The 27,446-nt window shown below is 40.4% G+C and overlaps 1 protein-coding gene across 3 annotated transcripts in view; it reads right to left on the bottom strand.

The window, feature by feature from the left end:
• DACH2 (dachshund family transcription factor 2) overlaps positions 1–27,446 on the bottom strand; it is a 243,180-nt gene that overhangs the window by 12,084 nt on the left and 203,650 nt on the right. For all 3 annotated transcript variants that reach the window (XM_066559451.1, XM_066559452.1, XM_066559453.1), the window contains exons 8-9: positions 1,491–1,636; positions 831–978 (exon numbers count right to left, since the gene is read on the bottom strand). In XM_066559451.1, the coding sequence (XP_066415548.1) occupies positions 831–978; positions 1,491–1,636 (294 nt within the window). The remainder of the gene's footprint in view (positions 1–830; positions 979–1,490; positions 1,637–27,446) is intronic.

Genomic DNA, 27,446 nt, shown 5'->3' with positions numbered 1-27,446 from the left:
ATCTTTCTGATTTCATGGATGTAATCTAGAAGTAGCTTTTGGCACATGAAGTGCTGTTCCTTTCCTTGAGATGCAGATCTGAATTTTAAAAAGAATACTAATACTGCCTCCTTTGCAACAGCACAGCGAGAAATTCAGATTTACCAATTTAATTGCCTATTATTATCAAAAGCTTCTAACCAGTCATGGTTTTGTCTCAGAAAGCCCCATTTGGGGTGTGCTACTGCACCTCAATCTCCTGATGCAAAAAAATTACCTAGGATGATTTGGTTCAGATCTTGCACTTGGGCAGACAATTTCTCACAGGTCTATTTTGTTGAGCTGAAGTTCTCTACAAGACAAACTGAGCAGCACTGAGGCTGCAGAAATATGGGCCAGGGATGTAATGAAAAAAATCACCTGAATACCCAAATTAAAGCCATGTCTTTCTCACAGTAGGACTGATGATGCTTGGAGGATAACAGCAGAAACAAAAAGAAATTAAAGCTGTCAAATGAAAAAATCGGGCAGGGAATACCTGGGCAGAGTGATGCTAATACACCTGGAAGCCATGGAACTGCCCAGCTTCCCTCCTCAGAACCTGCCAAAACTCTCTGGGGCCAGTTGCCCTACAGGTAATAATCCTGCAGCCACTGCTCCTTCTGCTCACAGAAACCTGTGCTTTGCTCTGGTTCTGTGAGATTTGAATCTTTCATTACCAGGGCAGGTCCACTGCTGCATTCCACTGAGTATGAATGGCAGTTAACTCTGAGCCCTCGACAGCTCCAGCTGGAAATGCCAAAGGGTTACACATTTCACAGACACCTAAACTCCATTTTTCACTCACTCACCTCTGCTTTGCAGCTCAGCTGTGAGTTGCCTTTCCAAGCTCTCTCGTAGTTCTCGCTCTCTACAAAGCTCCATCTTTAACTCTTTCTTTTCCTGCTGTATTTGCTTTTCCTGGACTCTTGCATTGTCCACAGCCACTTTCAGCAGGCCCTAAAACACACACAGATGCAAGATCTGAAAACACCATTTTCTTTCAGCAGTGACAAAATTCATCCACTTGTTTCTTTTACACCCTCTAGGAAAACAGAAAGATTAGAAGCAGGAACCTACAGACCTGAAACACAACTGGGTATTGGAAGTAGCTAATGTTGGAGTTATTTATGAGGAATTTTGTGGCATGGAATCATTCAGTACAGCTTTGGTTAATTTGGTTACACACACAGTGCCATGTCTCTGCTCACCTCAATAACTGCAGAGAGAAGCACTGCAGGAATAATGAGAATGGTGAATTTCAAATATTGCCAATTATTAAGTCAAATATACAATGTATGAAACCCTTCCATGACTGATAAGGCCAGGGAGAGAGGAAACCTAAGCATGACATTAAATTAAAGAGATGAGAAACTACAAATACAAAATAGTTTCTGAAACTTTTTTAAGAGTGCAAAAGAAACACATGTTATCTATCATGACATAACCTGGCCCTGTAGAGAAGAATTTACCTGAATGTTGGTTAATAGTGTTTCTACTGATGAAAGACCATCAGCAAAAAGAAATGGCGCCGGAAATCCAGGAGGCAAGGCCTGTCCAGCCAGTTGGACTTTATCTAAGGTTGGTTTCATTATTGGAATGGCAATTTGGACCTCTTCTGTAAAGATAGGTTTAAAAGCGACATCAGAAAGCATTGGAAATATAGGTGACTGTCATTTCTAGCAACTAGCATTTTGTTTATCTGGAAGTCAAAACACAAGTGCATTAGTAAAATCAACATTGTTTCAGTCTTTGGGCAGCTGGGACTGTTGCCAAGGCAAGTTGGCAAAATAGTACAGAACAATAATCAATACACTGAGCCTATAACACAGCTGTAATGGAGGACAGACTATTATATCTCAAATTCTACAGAATTATACCACAGAATTATAACAGCATTACGCAGTTCATTAAACCTGAATGACCTGTCTTCATTCTATCATGTTTGCCATTCTGTGATGTGTGCTTTTTGTTGCTATAACCTTGGCAAAATTCTAATCTAGGAATGTATCACATCTCTTTACTTCTCTACCTTTCCCCTTCCCGTGCTCAGCAGTAAATAATCTCCACTGAGTCATCCATCCCCTCTGCCAGCACTGCTTGGAACTGGAGCATCTCCTGCAGAGAGCAAACTGGGGCCTGGCAGCTTCCCCCTGCACTCCTTCTTGCAAATACATGGTGTGGGTATAGATCGAGCTGTGCACAGCCAGCAGAAATGTGTATCCAGAAAGAAACAATGTTAGAAATTGGTTTTTTTCTAGAATCCCTTCAATTTGGTGAGGAATCAATACTATCACCACGGAACTCCCATTTTTTGAATAGAATAATTGAAGGATCTTTTAGGACAGTAGATGTAGCTCCTTCTTTCAGATCCCTCTGAGTACTTCTTCTTCCCACATATTCATTTTAATTGCTGAAAACCACACAATTAAAATCTAGCTGTGACTGAAGCCAAACTTTGTACAATTTTTTCACTCTGAAATGCTAAAAAAGTACTTCTGTGCAATATTCCAGTATATATATATAATGATCCTGCACTTGCAGAAATCATGGCAAGTGTCTGCCCAGCACCTCCCTTTTAGAGAAGCCTGTGATCCCTGCCTTGGCCATGAGCTCCTGATGCCAGTGCTCACCCAGGGCTGCTGCACAGCCAGCCCCCAGAGTTTCATCTGTCAAGTGTCCTGGTCATATTACAGCCTGAATTTACAATTAGACCACACCCAAAAGGTCTCCTTCTCCCACTCCTGTTTATAAGGAATAAACAACTAAAAAAGAATCTGACAACTAATTCACCCAGGGTGTCTCCACTGCAGCACTGTTTTCTGGTGTAACACACTCAGGAGCCTCCACTGAGCTGCACTTCTTGCATCCACCTGACAACAAACCAGGAGCATTAGCAGTTTTCAAGTATTCATTGAAATCTCTGGTTTGGGAGTATTTTGTCTTTGCTCTGTGAGTTCATTAAATGGAACACCTTCCTAATGATTTTTCAGGACTAATAACAAAAGCCAGTAACATCCACACGTCCTCAAGAGATGGCATCTTAGATGGAATTTAAGTGATCCATTTAAAAATCCCAACTCAGGTAACGAACTCAGACTATGAAGTTTGTGCTGATTCAGACACACCATTTCTCACATTCAAATATATCAGGAGCAGAGTTTTTAAAATAACTTGATTAGTTGTCACACATGGTGCCACACAGAAATAACAGCGAAGCCACGGAGTCACAAAAGACTAAACAGAAGTGGCATTTGAAAAAGAAAGCAATGCATGAAGTATGCATAACAAAACTGGAGCTGCTCTAACACCTCTAGAAATCTCTGCTATTTGGAGATGAAAGTAATAACATTAAATTGGCCGAAAGGAAAATTACTATTGACTGTGAAGACAGGTTGCATGGTCTATGGTTTGTAATGCTACTGTACAGCAGATTGAAGTTTCAAAATAGTATTACTCTTCTTTAAAGAGATAGACACAGCTAAATTAGGTGCTGCTTGCTGCAGTGAGGATCAAATGCAAAAAGAATCATATTTCATCAGACCTAGTCAACACCAGGAAAATAAATAGAAATATAAGAGGTATGCAGGCAATGATTCATTTTGATAATCTGGCCCAAGAGAGACACACAGAGACAGCACACAGATCTAAGCTTCTACCAAAAGACAAATAGGACACAGAGGGTGGGAATTGGGATGACAGTGTAGCAGAGGTCACATCGATTTTCAGCAGCAGTTTTCACACAGATGAGATAACCCTGGACTCTATTTGGCCCATTGTTCATATCCTACCTGTCCCAGAAGCAATAAATTTCCAAGTCCCAGAAAAAGGGCAGTAAAGAAGAAGGATTCTACTTATGACTTCTTATGATTAAGTTTTTGTGCTAACCAAACATGCTTTGCAGACCAAGGTCACATTGCATGTTAAAGTCTGTAATAGCTGAAACTAGAAGCAGCATATTATGTTTTAGCGTATATGGGTGGAAACTGTCAAACCATTCATCATTTTTTTTTCTGATTGAAATCACACTCTGCAAAGATGAATGATAAATGCATTAGAAATCTATTTCAATCTTGTAATAGGTCTTCACATCTGAACGGTGTCTACATCTTGCCCATGCTCTGAATAAATGCACAGTTAGGCAGAAATTTATTAGCTAGACTTGAGGAATCATAATTGGTAAAGCAATTAAAAATGGCATGTGCTGGAAGCATTTCTTGGGGACTCTATCAAATGCATCTCTTTAATGGAAAAAAAATAATGTTGATTTAAGGATTTTGATTTTAAACACCACTAAAAATATAAATGCTAAAAGCTGCACTCACATATACAATACAACAGAATAAGCAAGAAATAAAGCCAAGACAGCTCCAGGCTGACCAAGGACACAAACAACCTTTCTGATTATTGAAGCAAAGTGGGAACTACTTTTATCGAGCCTGTTTGTTAAACCTGCCATGCTTTATAAAAGCATTCAGGAATCCATTTAGAGTGCAGTCTTTTCATTTTAATTTCTAGCTGACATCCAGATGAATAGATGAAAGTAAGAATTATACTGCAGAGCAAAGAAATACACAGTAAACACTAACAGTGAATGGAGTATCATCCTGGGAAAGCACACAGAAATCTGCTAGGAAGTTTCTTGCTCTTAATTCAATATGCTTAAGTATTTCATCTTCTGTCTTCTGCCTAAATTGCAGGAACAGGGATTGGCAAATGAAGCATCAACCTCCAGACTGAACACAGCACTGGGAATGTGGGGATCGTGAATTGCTCCCTGCACGGCCCAAACCAACAGGCACTTTTATTTGCCAGCTGCTTTATTTTCTTTCAGAAGGCATGTTTTTAAACCCATCACTCACAGCCCTGATCCACTTGAAATGCCACATCCCTCTCGAAATAAGGGAGAAATATTAGTGGCACAATTTACACTGGTTAGACCACCAAGTTATTTCTTCTCATGCATTTAAAAACTTTATCTACCTGGAGCTGTAGGAGCATTATTCACCTCCAACAGCTCACAGAATATAACTCAAACATTAAATAAATACATGGCATATGGAGGAGAGAGAAACAATTGATACAGAATTTATAGTTATTAACCTGTTAGTTACTAACCAAGACATTTGATCTCAGAAACCCTTCAGGCAGGGATTAGAAGATGGGTTTGGACACAGATGGTGGCTGGGTCACTCCTTTTCCCTGCCTGTGGCATAAAATTTAGAAACCCAAGGACTGAAGTGGTTTATTAAAATTGTAATTCTTCAGGTTTCATACCTGAGTGATGGGGATTACATTTAATGGCCCATAGTTACAGAACAGCCTGGATACTCTAATGGACCTCTTTGTCTTTTAATAAAATAAAGCAGAGGATTTGCAACATCAGCTGGGTTGTCTGTGTGACTCATCTCTGAAAGTAAAATATGGATTTGAAATACCATTATTTGCCCAAACACCTGACAGAATCATCCAAACTGATGTATCTTCATGGTGGCAAGAGGTGCCCTGACTTCCAGCTCTAGGTGGTGTCCAAACATGGGTATTTTAATATAATTAGGGCTAAAATTTTCATTTTTGACTGAAAAATCAGTTTTCTGAAAGAGACTTCTTATTTTAATTTTAAATCTTGGCAACTTCTGTATTGCTTAACTAGAAGCCAGGTTGGTTTTTTTTTTTCTTTTACAGCAAAACAAGTATGAAAACCTGTAATCTGAAGCATTGTTTATTTCAAGTATTTGTATTTAGTATTTCTAATTCCACAAGGACAGGGTTATATGTCTTCCATGTCTTAATAACTTCCAAAACCCTCCATAACCCTCTGTATTTTTTCCCCCTCACTCATTGCTGCTCTGCCAGGAGCTGAGGCTCCTGATCATGAGTGAGAAAAGAGATGTCTCCTGTAAACCAGGCACCAGGCAGAAATTTAGTGCTTTAACCTTGTGATTCAGGTGCCAAATTTAAAGTCACTGCTGTTTTTCTTAATTACAGCTCCTGAGTGAATGGGGTCAATGAATGCAATTGAGGAGCAGCTGATTAATCCAGTGCAGTACCTTTAAATCAGATTTCATTTCATTTCCCAGTGACTGATACAAGCCTTGTTCACTACTGAGCTTTGGCAGGAAAAACTCCACTTTGAGAGCAGTATCTAACAATTAAATCACATTTCCTGTACATTTCCGTGCTGCCTTAAGTTTCTAGAAACAATCAGAGAATGGCACCATCAACTATGCTCCACTTACCTGTGTGCAAGCAGGTTCTCACTCTGAAATCACTCCATTTTGCCTGAACAAGTGTTTAATAAAACTTTTTCAGTGGGATCAGCAGGAACTGCAGGCCCCACTGAGGTTGGGAAAGAGCTGTAAGGTCCTGATGGAGTCCAGCTGTTCCCCCAGCACTGCCAGGGCCACCACTGACCATGTCCCCAAGGGCCACATCCACATGGCTTTTGAGTGCCACCAGGGATGGGGACTGCAGCACTGCCCTGGGCAGCTGTGCCAGGGTTGGACACTTTCCATGAAGGAATTTTTCCCAGTATCCAACCTGAGCCTCCTCTGGCCCAGCCTGAGGCTGTTCCCATTCCCTGGGAGCAGAGCCCGATCCCCCTGGCTGTCCCCTGCTGTCAGGAGCTGTGCAGAGCCCAAGGTCCCCCCTGAGCCTCCTTTGCTCCAGGCTCAGCCCCTGCCCAGCTCCCCCAGCCCCTCCTGGGGCTCCATTCCCTGCCCTGGACTCACTCCAGCCCCTCAATGTCCCTCTGGTCATGAGGGTGCCCGAGCTGCCCCCAGCACTGGAGGTGCCCCAGCAGTGCCAGCACAGGGGACAGCCCTGCCCTGATCCCCTGGACACCATTCCTGATCTCAGGAATGACAAGGGTGTGTCCTCCCAAAGGACATCACAGAGCTGCCACTCGAGGCTTGAATACAAGGAGGTGGCAAAAAGCAGAGAAATGAAAATTTCACTAGAAAAGGCTGAAATTACAGTTTATAAATTGCCTTTATCTGTGCACTCTTTATCAAGAGGTGCATAATTATACAGCTTTGACATTTTCATCAGTGTACGCTCATTAATAACCCAGAAAATTATATCTATTTATAACTTTAACATATTTACAATATACTCTGATGTTCACATGGCACTGGCAGTAAAAACACCTGAAAATATTTTATTTATTCAAGCCTTAAAAACAAAGACCTGAGTTAGATGAGATACTTGGTTTGCAATAATAGTGAAAAATAAAACTAAAAGTGCAGCAATTCACTGGCTCAACATCAGAACTAAAGTTTCACTGGACATAAGCTCAGCCTAAAGTTCAGTATGTACAGATTAAGAAAAACAAGTACAACTGATGTCACCTTGTTAAATTCTGTTCATTAAGGAAAAGCCTGAGTACTCCCACTAAAGCTCCTAATACATATATAAAGAGCCTTTATATGCTTTTTTTAATACTCAGAATTATTTACAATTTGTTGTTTGTCTGTGTTATTGTTATCTTTGCTTGCTCCTCAGGCAGGTTTTGATAATCAGGATTCCAAAATATTTTAAGTTTCTCTGTGCTTTAAAATGCTTCTTAATCTAGAGAGAAGCTTAAAAACTATTGATGTGCATTTTCCATATGGCAATTTAAAGTAACTGTTTGGTTCAGGCAATAATAGTACCTTGTCACTCCTCACCATGATGAGGAGGATTATTTCTGTGAAATAATGTGAACTATTCAATAAAAGTTTAGTAGCAAAATTACTGTGGCATGGAAGAAAGGGGGGAAATTAAACAAAATAAACAAAATCCTCCTCATGGTCATTATCAGGAGGTTATAAAATTTTTCTCAGCTAACTCTCCTATTAACATTCACAAAGGGTTTTTTTCATGGTGATTTTTAAGCATCACTGTAGTCTGACTATTCCTCTACTGAGATTTTAAAGTGTCAGATGAGGATGGGTAGGAGGAATTTGCCAAGAAGAAAAAAAAAAAAAGATTCTTCAATTTTCTTCACGGATTCAGCTTTTCCCTATTAATGTTGAGATTATTTCTTCAACTATTTTGTTGCAAATATTTATGACTCCATATGGAACAACAGATGTTGAAGAGAAGGGATAGCAGAAAAGACTTCATTTTCAGCAATTACCCTGCTACTTGTTGTCATACTGTAGGTGTTCTTAGTGCATCTATTTTACATACCACCCTGTCCTTTCACACACTGCAAAAATGTCAGTTTGGATAATTAATGTAATAACTGTAGTCCAAATCATTTCCACAATGAAAAAAAATATAAATAGGACAACAGGAGGAAGAAATCAAGAAGGAAGAGGGAAGAGAGGAATTGCTTTAGCAGTTCTTCTGGAATATCTGATCAGGAATCAGTTTGCAAAGCTGAATTAGGTCCTTAATACAAAATCTTTCCCTTTGGGACAGATTCCAGCGACTGTCACCAAGAAGAGAAATCACACCAAGAAACAGGAAAACAAAGCTATGAAGGAAACAGGATAATCCTGGAGGATCATATACAGTCAACACCACAGAGAAATTACAGTTATGTATTGATTTATGCTAACATAGCACTTGTGACACACAAGGTACTTAACCTCTTAATATATTTTAAAATAGTATCAAGCTAATATTAATATTATTGCTGCTGAGTTCAATTTCTTAAAGTACACATACAGCCAGCAGTTAAACCTTTCAAATATTTGAAACAGGAGGAATACTCCATTTCCTGGATATTCCTGGATAATTATTCCTGCTTTATTAAGGTTTATTTTACAGCTGTGTAAAATAGGTTATAAAGGACAATTCTGCTATTATGTCCTCCCTTGCTTAGGCTTAATAAATATTATATTCCAAATCATCCATTAAAGCCAAGCAGTGGAGAAAATAGGAGTGGTAGTAATCTCCTCCACAGATGTAAAATACCTTTAATAAAATAAGGGTGTATAACAGTCAGGAACAAATTACTGAGGTCTGCTTTAATAAAATAGTACCCTTAAAGCAGTATTACTCTTTGGGTACTGACATTCCCACTGGTGATGCAGTGTATCCTTTCAAAGCAGTGCAGCTTGTTAAAATGGCAAGATATCTTTTTGCAATAGAGTGTTTGTGTCCAGGCAGATACAAGGTTTGTATAGAATGCATCCAGGGAGCCATAAAACTGGTGGGAAACATATTTCTCCGTGGTATTTTAGTACTTTGAAAAATTCAATCACTGGGAAAAAATGTTTTGCTGTAAACATCTGAAGAGCATTATAAAAGCAATGGCTTCCCACAGCACCTGCTTAAATAATTTTAAGAGGGAGTGAGTATGTCTTTGCTCGTCTTCTAAAACTTGTAGAAAGCTTCTCCTATTAATTTCCCTGGTGCTGTCAGGCCAGGGCACTTTTAATCAGAAATAATTATGAGTGCAATTGGGGAATGTTCACCGGCAGGATTTTTTTGCGCTGCAGAAACAAGACAACTTTCAAAACTGATCGTTAGGAGAAATATGATTAACGGGAAAATATACCCAGAGAGATGAGCACCTGAAAGGTTTGCTTCTGAATGAATGATGAATTCCTCAGAAGTCAATAAAGGACTCTGCTTATATATCCCAGTGTTTGAATTCAGTTCAGTTACACATTGATTTTATAAACCCTGATTAAGCATGAGAAATCCATCCCTTTTTACTTCACCTGCTTTAATTCTGACTTTTCCCCAGAAACCTTTAACCTTGCCCCAGCTCCTGATCCATCCCACGAAGCCCAGAGCACATCCTGATCCCTGCTGTGAGCCCACCTCCACTCCCAGTGCCCCCAGTTAGACACTGCCAGGATCTCCTGCAGGACTCCAGGTTGCAGAGCTGCACCCTGACACAACCAACCCTCTGTGGGGCTAAGAAACAGCCAGAATTTGCCTGATCTCTGTGCTCCTCCCTGGCTGAGCCAGGAGGGCAAGAAGAGCCCCTGAGGCAGAAACCCAGCCCCGGTGTGGGGATGTGACACGGCAGTGACAGTGCCAGCCTCCCGGATATTCCAGCACAATCCCTGCGGAGCTGCCTGGCCATGGCAGCTCCTCACCACCCAATCATTACACGATGCTCTGGGGAAAGACAAGTTTTCCTAGCACACAGCCAATCTATCAACAGGAAAACCTCTTCCTGACCCAAATGGCAGCTGTGATCAGGGTATAAATGGAAGCTAAGCACCAAACGCTGCACATCCACTACTCTGCAGCCTAATAACTGGGAAGTCTGCAGCTGTCACTTGGCCTGAGCGCTTTTAAAGGGTCAAATACTGGGGAGGGGAGAGGAAGAGGAGAACTTTCTGCAGAAGGCAGCAGCTATCTGACATTAATCTGCTGTGTTCCTGCCCCAGAGGAGCCCGAGCTGCTGGAGAGGTGGATGCTATTCTGTTGTGCTCACCTCTGCAGTGACCACCTCCTTCACAGCGACCCCCAGCACATAACAGAGACAAAACATCACTTGTAAAAAAAAGTGTGAACTATTTCAGCAATTCCAGGGTCTGCTTCCCACTAACTGGTTACCAGTATGGTGCAGGGTTACAATTTCCAGCAGCTCTCAGCAGTTTCCCTCTACTCCTCTTTGCCCAAGCACCCTGTGCCACCAACGTGGACCAGGAAAATTCATGAAGCCATGCTCTACTACAGAGTGCATGTGGCAGAGTCTGGCAGTAAAGCCCTGGTGTTTGGGTTAATTGCATTAAAAAAAAGTCACACCTGCCGAAGGCAAGGCACAAAAGCTGGAGAATTGAGCAATGAGGATTTTTTCCCCTCACAGCCATGTGTAGGTACAATCCCATTCTTTTGATGGTTTGGCATTGCAATCCCATCACCAGGAAAACTTTAAGGAACTTCATTAATGTTTTGTTTCCAGAGCACTGTAATTTAGGTAGTAGGCTAAGTCAAAAAAATGTCAGTGGTGCCATAATTACTAAATTAAACTTACTAAACAGGTTTCTGGATAAACCCTTGGAGTTACATGCTTCTCAACTGAAGACACAAAGCCAAAAAATTACACAGGAACCCCTACCTCTGCATTCACAGATTTCAAACCAGCCTTGGATTTGTTTGGTGGCTGAAAAATCCAGCTCTATGGACCTGCCACTTTCTTTGGCTTCTGGATTTGGCAGCTGATGCCTGAGGAGATGGTGAAGGGCCACAGAGAGCAGAGCTCTGCCACTGGCTCCCAAGCAAAAGTGGAGGGGGGGAACACAGCACCTTCTTAAGCACCCTCCCACTGCAAAGACAGAAGGTGAATAACCCAGCTGTGACAAAATTTAAAAATAGCTTGAACAAGTTCAAAGAAGAAGGTAACTAAAAAGTATCAAACAATTGTCCACATTTTTCTTCCCAAGGACAGGAATGAGGCTCTGCACTCCATCAGTGCACCTCTCCTTCCAGGGGACTCCCAGCAGGCCAGCCAGGAGCACGAACGTACTGCTCCAAGGCACATTATAAACTCTGTAAGCACAAACCCCTTCACAAATGTTTAGGTTTTGATTACTGCTCCTGTGACGTACGGCTTTTAGCAAGCCAAGCATTTTCCTTTCCCAACTGCCTCACTCTCTTTGCAGGGCACATTATATTTTCACTTTGGCTTATTCTACCTCCTCGCTTTGAAACCCTGCATTACTTGAGAGAGTGGCTGACATCCCCATTCATGATAGTGCACAAAATGAAGCTTAATGAATCCCCAAAGCAATGTACTTCACGTGCTAAAATCAATGTACATTGCCTGCTACAGTATCTCCCTGTGAAATGGAGGCATTTGCTCAGAAATTTCTATCTCAACAGGGTCTTTTTTCTTTTTGTAGCATTTAACTGCCTTTTGTCTGCTCTTGTCTCCCTCCAGTGTTGCTCAGATGGCAATCTTTTATTCCTTGTGCAAACTCATTTGGAAAATGCTGGATGGGCTACAGCTGTGTACTGCTATGTAAGGTCTAATCCATGTCAAGCAGTGCTTTATACACACTGAATAAACACAATGAAGCAATGTTTTAATTGATTATTAAAAAGGCAGGGTTCTGGGCTGAAAGCAGTATTTAAAATCAGATTTAATCAGCTAGTTTTGTACAATTCTGAAAGGTAGTGATGCTGTACATGCTGCCACTCGAGCCCTGGGGTTTTCACAGGGGTGAGCAGGCCCAGGGGAAGGGGCTGGGGATGAAGCTATTTCTGGGTGGTTTGTGCAAATTTCCAAAGCTGTGGCCAATGAAAAACAAGCAGTGGATAAAATATCAGTGAACATAAACCTTACGTGGGAAGGTGTTTTCCCACACAGCTTCCAGGAAAATAAAATCCAGATTTTTGCAGAATCAATCCAGGTGCTGGGCAACCTTTGCAGCTCAGTCTCAAGCAGTGAAATCTGCTGTGGCTTTTACCATGCAGAGTCTGGATTTACACTCTCTAGTATAAACACTGACTTCAAATCAACCTGCACTGCATCTGACAAAGGTATCCCAGTTGGATGTGCAGTCTAGAGCCATAAAAAGTCTCTTTCTGTGATTTGTTTAAACCAACAATTATTAGACAGTGCAACTAAGTTCTTTTTGAACTGAGAAACAGTAATAACAGTAATAATGAAAGATAAGGAATTGGTAATAAAATACTCATGCATCCAAAAAAGGTGCCTCTGACCCTCCACAGGACACTACAGCTGGAGAACCACAGATTTTTTTTTTAAGGATTGTCTGAAAGCTTGGGCAATGATTAGTCTGAAATGAAATCCAAAATCTAAATTATTCTTCTTTATTCCAATAAACATTCTCCACTGACTATACTTCTGTGTGGTACCCCACAAATCTAAGTGAAAAAGGCATTGGAAAGTAACTAAGTTTTTATTTCCTTTTTCCTTCCAATAAATCTACTACAGTTGTCCTGAAATTTAGGTAGGAAAAACTGGCAATGTCTATTAGGTGGCAGCATGAACAATCTTCATTAGCTTGAAGTGCATGAATTATCAATTGAATGAGAAATAAGCAGAGAGCAGCTGAAAATGGCAAACTGCTATAATTACAAATGATGTCTTGTGCATGACTGTGTCTCAAGAATTGTTACAGGATGCTGTGCAAAAACCCCCAACATTTATATCTACAGTTCAAAATAATACAGTCCATTACAATGACGTACTCTGGAACAGAAATATCATTTTTATGTTTCACATTGTTTCTGTTCTAGACACTGAATCTATATTTTATTTTCTAAAAGGATGAATTTGCCTTAGAGAACTGACAGCTTATATGAATATTTTAGTTTTGCTTTCAAGTAACAGGAAAAAAAACATGGCATAAAACTCAAGCCCCAAGTTCCTCAGAATGCCTACTGAGAATAAATTTTATGTTTATTTGTATTTCATTTTCCTTGAACAACTGCCTTTCCCTTGGGTATTTATTAAAAGCATAAAAAAGAATGAGCCAAATTCACTTCTCAATAACATCCATTCAGCATTGTTGGAGCTTGCAAAATTGCACTAGACCAGCCAAGGGGAAAATTTCACTCACTGTTTAGTAAATATATATAATTTTTTTTTTCTGGTTGAGAAGATGTATTGTTTAATCTTTAAATTCTCTGCCTGCCCCTGCTTATCAAAGGAGAAAAAGCAGCTGTTTGGTTATAAATCCGTGACCTCACACAGGAATAATGTGATGTATGTGCTGGGCTGTGGGTTACTCAGGGCAGTCCTGCACCAGGCAATTCCCACTGATGTGCTGAGGATTCCAGCACGGGTCCCATCTCCACAATAGTTACATTTTCTTCTGTAGGATTGGCCTGAAGATTCCCATAAATCATCTTATCTGACCTGCATTCTCAACCCCTCAGACTGAGGCACTGTTGGGAGGGGAACGGTCTGAAGTGAATTTGGCCACTGGGAGGGTCTGTTCTCAGTGCAAGGCTGGAGCAGCATTTTTATAGTGCATGGCAGACACATCCACTTCTGCAAACCAATCAGGGAAATCCACAAAAACCAACAGAGCAGAGGGTGCTGCTTGGGCTGTGACCAAAACAGAGCTGGGTGCTGATGCAGCCAAGGGGTCCCCACGTGTCCCTCCCCTCCTGCCCACCAGGCTGGGCAGGGCTGCCCAGGGTTGCTCTTTGCCTGCTGCTGCAGGTGCCCTAAAGCTGACCTGATCCCATAAACCCCAGTTCCCATGATGTAAGATCACTTCTTCCACCATCAGCATGGCTTTTGCACAGCTTGATCTCATCTTTTTTAACCAGAGTTTGCAGGAAAGGTCATTAAGACACGGAAACTGTGACTCCTGAACAGAGCACGTGGCCAAGAGCAGGGGTTGGTGCTTCTCGTCCACTGCTACCCACGAAATTACAGTTTATAGCTTTGGGAGTAGAAAAATGATGCCTTTAAGATCTAAGCCAATGTTTTCAGGAGTCTCATGGATTGTCTTTACTGCCAGCACAAGAACTCCCCCAAATCCAGCAGCGAGTAATGTGACCATTGCCCTTGGCAGCACCATTAAACCGGGCAGTGAACTACTTCAAATAGCTGCGAGTGTTAAACATTAGTTCTGCCTTAAGTAGGTTGATTTTAACAGTCAAATGTGCACTGCAGTCTATGTGAACATTAAAAGCACCTTTCAAACTTAATTTTACAGAAATGTTAACGACCAGAACAAACTGTTGAAGGCGAAGAAGAAAAGTAATTATTTCAACAGATGAAAGGAAACAGTAAATTAACACTCTTGTTTTAAAAGGGGGCTCGGTAACTTATCTGCTTTAAGGAAATACCATTAACTGGAGGTACCATGGATATTTCACTTAATATGTTTATGGTTTGGGGTTTCTTTTCTCTTCTGACCTTTAAAAATGAGGTCTGAGGCGAAAGGAGAGCCGTAAATCTTTAACTGAAATACAACAAGTTCCAGAAACTGCTTTATCAAAATCATAGCAAGGGAATCGGTTCCTAAATATCAACATTACGTGTCACACACACACACATCAAAGCCATCAACAGCAACAACCTTTATGGCCACAGAGGCCTCTCAGTTCTGAAGAAAGCAGGAAGACAGAACCAGAATGACTCAGAAATATTCCTAACATACCACCAGTGCCTACGTACATAAAAAAACCCTAGGGACAGCTAAACTAATCCTATTCTTACATTAAAAAATATCCAAGGAGAAATTTGTCATGGTTTAGAAAATGTTAAGCTGCTTGTTATAAATACAAAACACACCAGTTTTTGTGCATGAGCTGTTATTCAGTGCAATTCTGAAAACTGTTTAAAAACAGTCACTGGCTTGTAAGCAAGATTTTCTTACCATATGTGTTGCAATATGGAAGCAGATTGTGGACATTTCCAAAGGAATTTCAGATATATATTTAAAAATTCTTTACAGCAAAATTTAGGTGATCAATAGAGGGTTTTTTCGTGGACATGCATTTTCTACACAATAAAAAAAATGTACTGATTTAAATGTGTACTTGAAAAGAATTTATTCTGCATAATCAACACAGCTATATATGCTTTTCATTCTGAAATCACTCACTTGCAGACCTCCAATAATGAAATGGTTAATTATCCTCATGACTTACACATGTCCACTTTGAGACTACAGTCAAATTTAGGGTTTCTTCAGCAAAACTGCATTGCTGATGAAAGTGGCTTAAATCTGGGCTTTTAATTAATATTTTTTCATGAAGGATACTTTAGTAAAGATGTTACATTGTACTGCACACATCTCAATCTGCAAGTGTTTGTGCAGATTCCTAGGGATGCTAAACTCTACATCCACACACATCCATCCAGGACATACATGAGCTGAGAGGTAAGGAAAGAACCGCACATAGAATTTAGCAATCCTGAAGTAAATTGAGAACAGAAGGTCAAGAAAAACTGATGATGTAGTCTCAGCAAACACTGGCTTTGACAGGAAAGCCAATTTAAGTAGTTCCCACGCCCCACAGCACAGCTCAGCAGCCCCTTCTGTGAAAATCTTTTGGGTGCCTATTTTTAAACTGCATCATGTAAAGAGTCTCTTCACTAACACCTCTGGATGATGCAGGATTATTATTTTGGGGAGACATTTTCTTGCTGAAGGTATTTTGATGTGGGAATAAGCACAATCTGGTTCATTCTTACACTTTATTTAAATCGTGGCAGTTAATGTCATGTCAGATAAAAATAGGAGTGAGAGTTGTTTAAATCCCTTTATTTTTTGAACGAGCAAAATGTATTATTTTGTCTAATTTAAAGAAGAAATTGAGAGATGTGTGGAAAAGTACCCATGACTTTCTGGCATGAAAGAAGTCTACTCCACAAATTAAGTCTCCCTTTAACAGTCTCATTTGAGGGTATTACAGGGGGTAATTGAAGAAACAACAGCTGAAGACAACCCTTCAAGAGAGAACTGCAAGTCAGAAAACCTTTAACCTGTGTTATCAGACCCACCCAGACACTGTCAGATCCACTACCCAGCCCAAGCTCAGCCTGCCACTGCTGCATCCATCAGCCTGTGCTGGATTGATCATGATTTGGTATTGAGATGTGATAAATACCACCACATTCAACCCTTCAAACAGCAGCTCCTGAAATGCATGGTGACAGTGCTCTTGCTATAAAGATATCTGCACCAATTATTAGGGTGAGAAGAATTTGTGAGCCAGCAGTCTAAAATCATAAGTTTTAGCTTCACACAGCAAGGTATACACTTATTTAAAAATAAATGTGAAATTCAGTCTTCCACAAAAGCAGCAGTGTCATGAGAAAACTCGGGCTTTAAGTTTTGTAAACGCTGCGTTTTCAATATTAGAGTGTCAGTCTTCATTCACTCTCTGACAAGGTTGTCAATCAAACAGCAATCTAGTTTTGTAAGACTTTAACCAAAGATCAAAGCAATGATACTGCTGAGTTCACATTACCTTCCCAGAGATAACTACTTGAGCACTTTCACAGCACTGCATCGATATTAACTTTGCACCGTTCCTTCCAAGCAAATAAAACAGGACAAAGTTTGACAGCCCTGCTGGCTCCTGCTCTCAGCCCTGATCCAAGCTGAATCCCAGGGCATTCCCTCTATCCCTTATAACTCCTCCTGGATATTGAAGGTGAGGACTGCAGGACTTGGGTTCAGTTACACTTTCATCAATTAAAAGAAAATGAAATGTGCTTTCTGTCTCCTCTGAGGAACACATCAAATGTCTTTTCCTCAATAACAATAGTTGGGCAATAAAAAGATGAGTGAGCAAAATGTGGTATATCACCGTTTTGCCTTTGACTCCAGCCCAATGGCAAATGAAAGGCATCCAAAATCAATTTCCAGAAGCTAATAAATTCAGTATGTGAAAGCAGTGAAAATATAACTTTTGCAGCCTCATCATCAAGCTGATTTGTAAGCAAAGCTGGGCCCAATTTCTGCACCCTATGGCACCCATATTTTCAGTTTCATGCAGGTAATATACCATTTCTATACAGTTTCTATTCCCAGGCTAAACAGAGAGATATATGCATATATATCTTCTTTCCACAAACATATGTCCTGGTAATATCATAATAAAAATCTGAATGTGCTGTGCCCAGGAAATCGTGTCGATCCCTATCAGCTGCTTCCTCCAGGAGCAGTGAAGGGAAGGTGAAGGCAAGAGCTGCTCCAAGGGCAGAATGTGAGCACAGCTGCTTCCCCAGCCCCACAGGAATCCCAGGCCAGGCCTCTGTATGCAGCACAGGCAGGGGCTGTGGGGGCTTTATTTGCTTGTTAACTGCAGAACTTGCCAGACCATGCCCAGCTAAAGGCAAGATTCCACAGGGAATATTGTGTGTCCATCATCACAATTTACAATACTCCCTGAGCAGAGCTGAATACCTGCAGGGTATGGCTTTGGATCTTACACTGCTGAGGGCTTCCACTCACCCCAGGCAGGTTCTTCTATGTGATAGACTATGGATTTTTTTAAAATCTAAACCAACTGCAGACAGCAATGTTACACAGGGTCAATTACACCTAACACACTGAAAAGTCATTAAAAGTGTTACATTTTTTTTTGGTGTGGTACTTACTTAGAAAGAATAAATAAAGTAGGAAAAAACCCAAAACATCAAAACCAAAAAGGTTTCTGACCCCGAGGGTTTCTTTGTCAATATATGGATTTGTTTCTTACAGGAAAGAAAAAAAAATCAAAACAGAAAGAGGGAAAAAAAAAGGGAGACAGGCAGGCTGGGTGCTGGAGAGAGCTTGAATTGGCAGTGGAAAATGTGGTGGGGAGTGTAGCTGAAGGATGATGGTGTATGTGGACTGAGGACATGTGTGACATTTGGAAAACAGCAGGTGGAGGAAACTGTGGAGCAGAATTATATTTAAAGGGGAGAAGTTAGAACTAGGTGATAACAGTAAAGGAATCACACTCAGAGTGTAAAATATTGCTTTGTCACTTAGTTCATACTGTGAACATGTCCAGGTTTTTCCTTCCAAGTCACCAGCAATGGGAAATGCTTTCTTTCTTACTCTATTTCTCACCAGGCACCATTCTCCTCAGATGCTGGCAGCTTTTGGGAGCCTAGACTGTTATTATGGGACCTGGGACAACTATTTCCTCCCACTGCAAGAAACACTCTGCTGAGGTTTTTTGTTGGAAATATCAGATCATGTTTCCTCTTTCTTTACTGCAGGATTTTAGTGAGCAGTTGGAAATGAGTGACTGAAATCCAACTCAAATCTGGGTAATGCCATAAAATCCCCTTTCTTTCATGTTTGTTGTATCTCCTTTACCTGTTCACCTCCAATGTTTACAAGCAAGAAATAATCATTTTTTAGTCTCAAACACTGTTCTTCAGCTGAAGAGTCTGAGCTCTGCCTCTCCTCCACACTTCCAGCTTTCTAAAACACAGCTATTAAAAAGCAGAAACTCTGGGAGATGATGTTGCTGATGTTTCTGTAGTAGTGAATAAGACAGGAGCACCTTTCCAACCTCCTGCAGACAGAGCAGGTTAGGAAGTGTGGATACAAATGTGAGACAGCAGCTCTTGTGTGTGTGTAAGGGTCACCTGGATGCTGTGACAGTGCTGCTGCTGTGCCTGTGAGTCCCTGCTCTGCCCCTGGGGCTGGGCAGCAGAGTGCTGGTGCAGGCACGAGGCACACAAGCACACAGGTTTTATGTTTTATATTTCATCTTTGATGTCAGACCCAAGGGAAGCTGTGAACACCACACCTCACCCTGCAGCGAGCACCCTGCTAGAAGGCAGTCCTGTCCACCTCCCCTCTCCCATCCCTGTGACCCCAGAGGCCAGGACACAGGACACAGTCCCCCTGCCCTGGGGGACTCTGACACTCTGCACGTGCAGAGCACATCTCTCTGCACAGCCCGTGGAACACAGAGCTGGGATGTGATCCATCATGAGCCACAGCAGCACTGCAAAGGCCCCTCTCAGATGTGAACATGGCTCAAGTGCTCTGTTCTACAAGAACCTGTTCATAAAACATCTTGAAACTGCTGCTGAGCACCCTGATCTGAACCAACTGCAGCGAGAGATATTACAGAATATTGATTACACTTCACATACTTACATGTCATTACAATTAAGATTTCCTTGGGGTGTGGTACTTAGAAAGAATAATCAAATGGAAAAAAAACCACCAAAACCAAACAAATTTTTGTACAGCATCAGTTTCAAACAGGACCTGTGAGGTGCCATCCTTTCCCAGGCTCCACTCAGCACAGAGAGATTTCACACAGCTTCAAGCATGAATTAACTTGGGCTTTCCTGCTCACAGGATTTAGGACTGATTTTTGAAATCAAAGTTTAAAAAGCTAAACTTTTCTGCATTTCCTTTTATCTTTGATAGTGCCGCCCAAAAACAGTTTCTCCTAAATTCTGACAGTTTCTTCTGTAAAGACAAAAGGCACATTAATAAAAGCATCTAAAAACGAAAATATACTTAAATATAAAAAATGCCTAACTGTATCCATAACTAAGTCTTCATTTAGTTAAAAATTTTTGATATTATCTCTTATTATTTATTCTTCAAAGGAGAATAGTAATTAGAAAAGTTCTGCAAATTTGCACTAATGAAGCAGAAAAATCTACTGTGAAGTAATGAATTTTATTAATCACCATGCAAGCAAATTAGTAAGAAAAAGTAAAAATTTAAGTACACCTAGATTTTTTAATGGCTTTTAGAGGAGTTTATGTTAAATTACTTACAAGTTGTTTCACAGAATCACAGAATGGTTTGGACTGGAAGGGACCTTGGAGAACACCTTGTTCCAACACCCTGCTATGGGCAGGGACACCTTCCAACTACACCAGGCTGCTCATTTCTAAGTCTTTGTAACAACTTGAGCTGGGAAGTGTAATTCTGCCACAAATTTGAACTATTATCAAGGAATTTATACTCCCTGAACACTGAAAAAGAGCAGACACTTAAAAAATGCAGCAAAATTACGTTGCTGAATCTAAGCAGAAACATGAAAAGTTCTGGGATTGTGTGTGAAAGGAAACCCCAAATCCCTTTTTTGTTGCCATCTTTTTTTCCCTTGCCCACATCCAGAAGCTTTCCTTGCTGTGCTCAGGACATCTCTCTAAATCCAGGGGGGAAAAGGACTCCCATAAAAATGCCTTATGCCAGGATGTGTTAACACCATTGCATGAAATAATTGTTCCTTGGGAGATTCTAGACAGTCAATTAACCCCCAATTCACGACTCAAGCAGCAGAGCAGACACTCCATGAATAAAGGGTAGGGGTTCAATTCTCAATTAGGATGAATTTTTTTCCTTAATAGTTTAATCTTGCGGTCAATTAAATCCCTGAGCGTTGTATTAATTATTATATGAATTCTGGGCAACTTCTAATTTAAAGGTCAGTTATGGTGTACCACAACTGGACCAGAGTCCAGGGCTTAAATTTTTAAAACAATTCTACCTTAGGGGTAAAAATCCTCTCTTCTGAAAAAAGACAAGGAAATGTCTTTACATTGTGCTTTGCTAATTTAGATTTAAAATCCTAATCTGGAACACTTTAAATTTAGATCTAGTCTTTTTAGACTTTACACCAGAGGTAAGACTGCATTATGGCACAGATCATTAGAAACCTGTTTACTGCTGCACCACATATTCCTATCACCAGTTATAATAAACAGGGCTTCTAAGCAGACTTTTAAGCATTAATCTCATCTCCAATTTCTGAGCTTTCTTCCTATATTGTTGGGCACAGCAGCTTGGAATAGTAGCTTACTTTTCCATCTGTTAGACATATAGAGACTATGGGTTTGTGAAGTACTTTCTTGGTGCTCTTTCTGTTAGAATAAAGTCCTGCATTTCCTCGGGGAAGCAAGGGACATATGCTGGTGCTCTATGGTTTCTGAGTTACTGCAGAGATGAATTCCTCTTGGCCAGCTTTCTGTTGAATAGGTGCTGGAATCATATAAAACAGCAACTTGTGAAAAAAACCCCAGTAAAATGGTGAGTTCGCCGGCCAAATCAGTGATCTTTTTTCAACTAATTATTTTTCTTGCTCAAAATGAAGACAGTTTGTCTTTGAAAAGCCTGTCTATCATTAAAAAAGAAAAGTATGGAAAGTTTTTGAAACAACTATAACAGATGTCATAGCAGTTGAAAGTACAATTAGAAAGCACAACGCCGCAGAAATAAAACTTCAAACAAAAGCGGAAAGAGTTCTTTGTGCACATCAATAATTTAGAATGATTTAAGAACTGTTTTATAGATGCAAGTGGAGCTCTTTCTGTCTATATATAAATCGAATGTGGTCTTTATAGGCAAACAAAAAGGGGATACAATCCTTTTAAATTATTTTTAGGATAATTGTTTCCACAGCAAACATCATTATTTATCAGTTTTGAAAAGAAGCCAACTGCTAACATTTGAAATGCACAAACCTTGGCACACAGCACAGAAAATGGTAATCTCCCCCCCTTTTCAAAACCAGTTTTGCATTTATTTTACACATTTGTCAAGTTCTTATCTCAAAGCCCATGCCGTTTACCTATTTCTATCAGAAATCATTATATTTTATTTTTAATCACCTTCCCATAGCTAATTTGGTAACTCAGGAAGGGAAACTGTTATTGCTACCAGATGCTGTTACCTTCCTGCTCACTCACATATTCCTATAAATTGATTCAACAGCCTGGAAAACAAGGTTTAATATGTATTATTATGCCTTCTGGATTTCTTCTGTTATAATCTCTTTTTTTAGATAAACAGGCTCATTTTAGTGATGCAAACATTCTAAAGCTACGCCACAGACACTTCCCATAGTAATTCCTTCCGGAGAGTACTGCAGGATGCTGCTGGTCCTTTGCCAGCTGGAATTTCTCTGCAGCTTTATTTCTATGTGTAGACTTCAAGCAAAAAAGACAACTAGGCAGTTTGATGTATAGAGAGCTGAGATTTTCCTTTTCAGATGAGGAGGAATATTAGGGAATAAATGACAGTCCTTGAGACTGTAGGTTTTCTACAGAGGAAATGGGAACAGATGTTCTTGTAAGTCATAGAAGAGAAACCAGTTCCCCAACAACTTGCACATTGGAATATCAGAACACACTTTCACTGGAGTCAGCCAGGAAAGCCCCAGCCCAGCCACTCTGCTGCTCAAAACAGCAGAAATTCTAAGAAAAAAATCGAGCAAAAAGAACAAACTGCAAAATTTGAGACTTCAATTCTGCCATTACAATTTACTAACCCCGATAATCTGTGTAGGTTGGCCCTCATTGGTGATAAAACCCCACACTGATTCTGCCAATTTGGCAACAGCTCTTCCAGAAAGATAATCATACTTTGCAGATACTTGGGACCATTTACCCTCAGTACTTTATGTGACTGATGATAAATGAGCTGCTAGTTGTGTAAAATTAAAGCTCCAGCCTGCTCCATACAGTATTTAATAGGAGCCATATAGGAAGTGATGTTTACAGAAGACTCATCCTAAACCAGAGTGCTGGAAAGTTATCTTGTGTATTAGAGAGAATTCTTGTTGTGAATCAGATCCTAATCTAGAAATACTTGACTCCTTTTCTGCTGAGTTTTCCACACTTGTCTATGGAGAGAAATTAACAATGACCATTCTTGAAACAACAGAACTGTCTCTAAGGAACTTAATTAATTAGCTTTTGTATATTGGTGGATTTCTTTTCTTTTTTTTAATATCAAAAGCTTTGTACAAAGAAATTATGTGATGATATAATCCTTATTATTGTTATTACTACTGCTGGTGATTTTACAGAAATATTATGCTTTCCTTGTAATATATCAGTAAAAATAAAATTCAGTATATATATATATATATATATATATATAGATGGCATATAAACAGAAATATACCTAAGTACAGATATAGATCTATGGTTTTATAGAGCAATTCCAACTCTCCTTTCTGCCTGAATCCCTCCTGCCTCCAGTGCCGAAGGCCATTCAATAATAATGACAATAATGACAATAATGTCACAAGTCAAACAGCAGCTCTGGTGATTCCTCCTTTAATATGTGCATCTCTCCACACTTTTGCCTGGAGGCTGCCATCATTACAGTCAATTTCAAGATTTTCGAGCTAACAAAAACCAAGACAACAATAACAAATACAATCTCCTATTCTACAGCACCTAAAAAGTCCCCAGAGGTCAGAGATGTATAAATAACATGGCATTTTCTGAACAATTTCTGAACATTATTATGTTATTTTCTGGCCTCTCTGAGTAGGCACGTGTACACACACACATCCCATTTTCTGCTCCAGCTCAGCCATCTCCTGGAGATGCTCCATCATCCAACATATTCCACATAAAAAGGCATCTTCCAAGCACAGCACAAGAGGCTCTGCACTGAACTGTCAGTGAAATTTGCACAGCTCTGGATCCCCTCGCTGACAACTCGCTCCCAAAACAGCCACAGGATATGTCAGCAAATTCACAGAAGCCAGCTCCAACTATCAAAATATCACAGAGCAGCCCCAGTGACGGGTGAAACAGACAGATTCAAAACTGCACCATGTTTTATAGATTATAACATCTCAGAATACACCTGGAAGCAGAATTTTATTTATTAAACTGCTTGTTATAGCCTGTCACATTCTCTCAACTAGAAGAAAAATCAGCTTTGGAAACTACTTTCATTCTGACTACAAAATAAAAGAAGAAAATAAATCAGTTGGTATTTTGACACCATCATGGAAAGGCCAAGCATGACCAAAGAAGTGTGCTGGGAGAATTTGTATTGGAGCAATCCCTCCTTCTAGTTTGTACTCATTCACCTCCAATTTCAGAGCTCACAGCTGTCTCCCCCTTCCATCTTTTTATCAATCCTGCTACAAGAATGATATTCACAGCTGAGAATCTTCAGAAGGGACCCACAAGGATCTTCAAATCCAACTCTTCAGTGAATGCCCCATGCAAGGATAAAATCCTCCTTAGAACCTTGGCATTATCAGCACCAGCCTGTAACAAACTGAGCTAATCCAGTTGAAATTTTATTGACTGATTACAATTGTGGGCTCCTGCTCTTTCAGGCACAAGGGTGAATTTCCAAAGGACAGCTGATAATACGAAAAACCTACTGAGAGAACTGTCCATCCCCAGAAACGACTGTGGCTGTGACACACAAATCCCATACACAGTCCAAGTGTTGGAGTGGTGCCTTCTGCCCCAACAATCAAACATGAAATCGGATTTCCTGCAGCCCCAGTGGCTTCTGAAAGGAGCACATGGACCATGATCAGCTCTGCTAGTAAGAATTCATGTAACTTTAGCAAAGGAACTCAACACAATGTCTGGGATATAATGAAGAACACATTTTTTCTCGTTTCATGACTACACATCGAGAATAATCTTTTTCTACTTCCACTCTGAGGTTACTTCACTATCTTATGCACAGAGTCCTTGAATGGTTATGGTTAGAAGTTCACTAAGGATTTATTACTTTTTCTTATCAGGGACATTCTAATGCACAAAGCATTCTAAACCACTTTGGAGATGAACCTTAATGTGCAGTTTTGTCTCAGCCTTGCTGTCTCTAGAAGCCTCTGGGCAGCAAGTCCTCCACAAAAGGGAAGACAGAGCCCTTAATTGCCATCTGAATGTGACTGTTACACAGGAGACAGACACACTCCACAGAGCCATCTTAGATATTTAAGATCAAATTAGAAAAAAGTCCCTGAGTACACAAAAAATGCTCCACAAAATACCATCCACCAGTGCTGGGTTTGCTCTTCTGACAGCAGGAGCACACACTGCTGTCACAATCATGAGCTCTGCATTTCACTGATCTGGAACATCCAGCTGTGGGCAGCAGGACAAACCCTGGCTCACTGGAAGGAACCCTCAGGAAAGAACTGTGTTTTATGAAGCGCAGCTTCTGGGAGTTTCTTGAAGGTCTCCCTCAGTCACAAATACTGCAAAACTTCCCAAGTCACCAATTAACAATTTTTATGAGTAATTTGAATTTTTCTCTGTATTTGTATCCCTTTTGTCCTGTGTGTGTGCACAGCTGCACACTTGGGCACACAAATGCAGAGTGCCCCTGAGCAGGTCTGGTGCTCAGGCAGGGGAGGCTGAGCCCCTGCTGGCGCATTCCCCAAGATCTCAAGGATTTCTGAATGACAAAAACATTCAGCAACCTCTCAGGACACAAATTGTCCACATCCTACTGCTCATAATGAGGACTGAAGGCAAACTTATTAAATAACTCACAGACATTAAGAATGTCACTGCCTGCAGGTCTCAGGTTAATGACTTTGCACCAGAGCTAACACCAAGCAGAGAATCCAGCACATCAGGTTTAAGACCAGTGCTAAGGAAAAGATTCCTGGGCCTAATCCAAAAGCTTTCTTAGGTCACTGGGTGAAAATCAACAATTTTTCTCCTCTTCTTATATTTTTCAAATTTGATATAGCTCAGATGAACCCACATAAAACAATTTACAGTATTGGAGGAAAAGTGGGAATGTCTCTGAAGAGACAACTGACTGAAGAGCAGCTCCCTGATCTCCCTCTTATTTGCCCATTTTATTGCAGTCTGACATGAACGTATACCTTCCTAAAAATTTGTTTCAAAGCTTTTTCAGTAAAGAACATTTCATTATTTCACCATGTTTATACAGACTCATAATTTGTAGTGTTTAGACAGTGGTACATCAAAGTCACTGAAATCTAATAAATTAAACATATTAATAAATTATATATCAATGCAAGAAACTGCCTTAGCCCATCTGGCAAGCTAACTATGAAGTAGGTATTTTACTCATCAGAAAAAGAGCATTCCTAAAAATAATTCTGCAAATAAAGCTCTAATATAAACTTAATGTAAAAGGTGTGACCTTGGAGTACTTCACCAGCATCTCTTGCATAATTGCCTTTATATTTATAAATCTTTCAGCAATGGTTAAGCACACAATCATAACATCATGAGTACAGACACTTCAAAAATTAAAGCTTTACCTTTATTAATTATTTACATTTTGTGAATCTAAGTGTTAATAGAGTTTGCCTTGGTTTTATGGGTTTGGGTTTTTTTGGATTGACTGACTGCCAGACAATCACATCTACTATTAGGCCACCTTTTTAACAGCTGTCAGTTCATTTGTAGGTTAAATTTAAAAACAAAAAAACACTTGTGGAAAATGCCTCCACCCAGAATAGAGCACTGTGCTTCTTATCTTTCACTATTCTCTGAGGATAGAAAATGTAAAAATATCTCTGACTTATTCAGAGGACATTTGCACTGTGCATGTCACTCAAGGCTTTGGGAAAAAGAAACCTTTAATTTCATGTACTATTGCACCCACTGCTGATGAAACAACCCCAGGTCTGTGATACACACACTCAGACACCAGAATAAACACGGTTTCACTCCTGATTTGGGGAGTTCTTCATGTATTCATGAACACATTTGTGAAGAAAACAGCTTTTTTTCACATTATATCTTTAAGATGCCAGTATTGACAGGTCAAACAAGCAGCATGGAGACCATGGGAGGGGCTGGCACCTCCTGCACACTTTGCACAGCCACCATGTGGTTCAGCTTCGTGCTCCTTGTTCTCCTTCTCCTTCCTTCCCTTTTCCATCTGGATGCTTTCAGATTAATTGCTGGGAAAGTCTCCTCTCTGGAGCACAGCCCCCAGCAGCCTGTTGCTGTTTCAGGTGTTCTGCACCTGCTCATTCTCCTCCCCTCACATCCTGAGTAGCCCAGTCCTTTGGCAGTGATTAATTTAAACAGCAGAAACCCTCTTTTCTGCTAATGAAATCCAATAAATAAATATGGTTATTCTTTCATTACCATGGTCTCTGGCCATCTGAAAATATTTCACTCAGCAGACAGAAATGATGCAAAAATCCCCTTTCCTTGAAGCAATAAAGGAAAAGGTGTTCTTTAATAAACTGGGAAGGGAGAGCTGCCAGATGCAGAGTTTGGACACTGCCCTGTGCTGGGCCATGGGACACAGCCCCAGAGCCTGGATTTGGGCTCTGGAAATGCAGGATGGGCTGGAGCA

Source organism: Molothrus aeneus, chromosome 14 (genome assembly GCF_037042795.1).
Source record: "Molothrus aeneus isolate 106 chromosome 14, BPBGC_Maene_1.0, whole genome shotgun sequence".
Classification (NCBI taxonomy): domain Eukaryota; kingdom Metazoa; phylum Chordata; class Aves; order Passeriformes; family Icteridae; genus Molothrus; species Molothrus aeneus.
The sequence above is the reverse complement of the archived record's forward strand: the minus strand, read 5'-3'. Positions and strand labels throughout refer to the sequence as shown.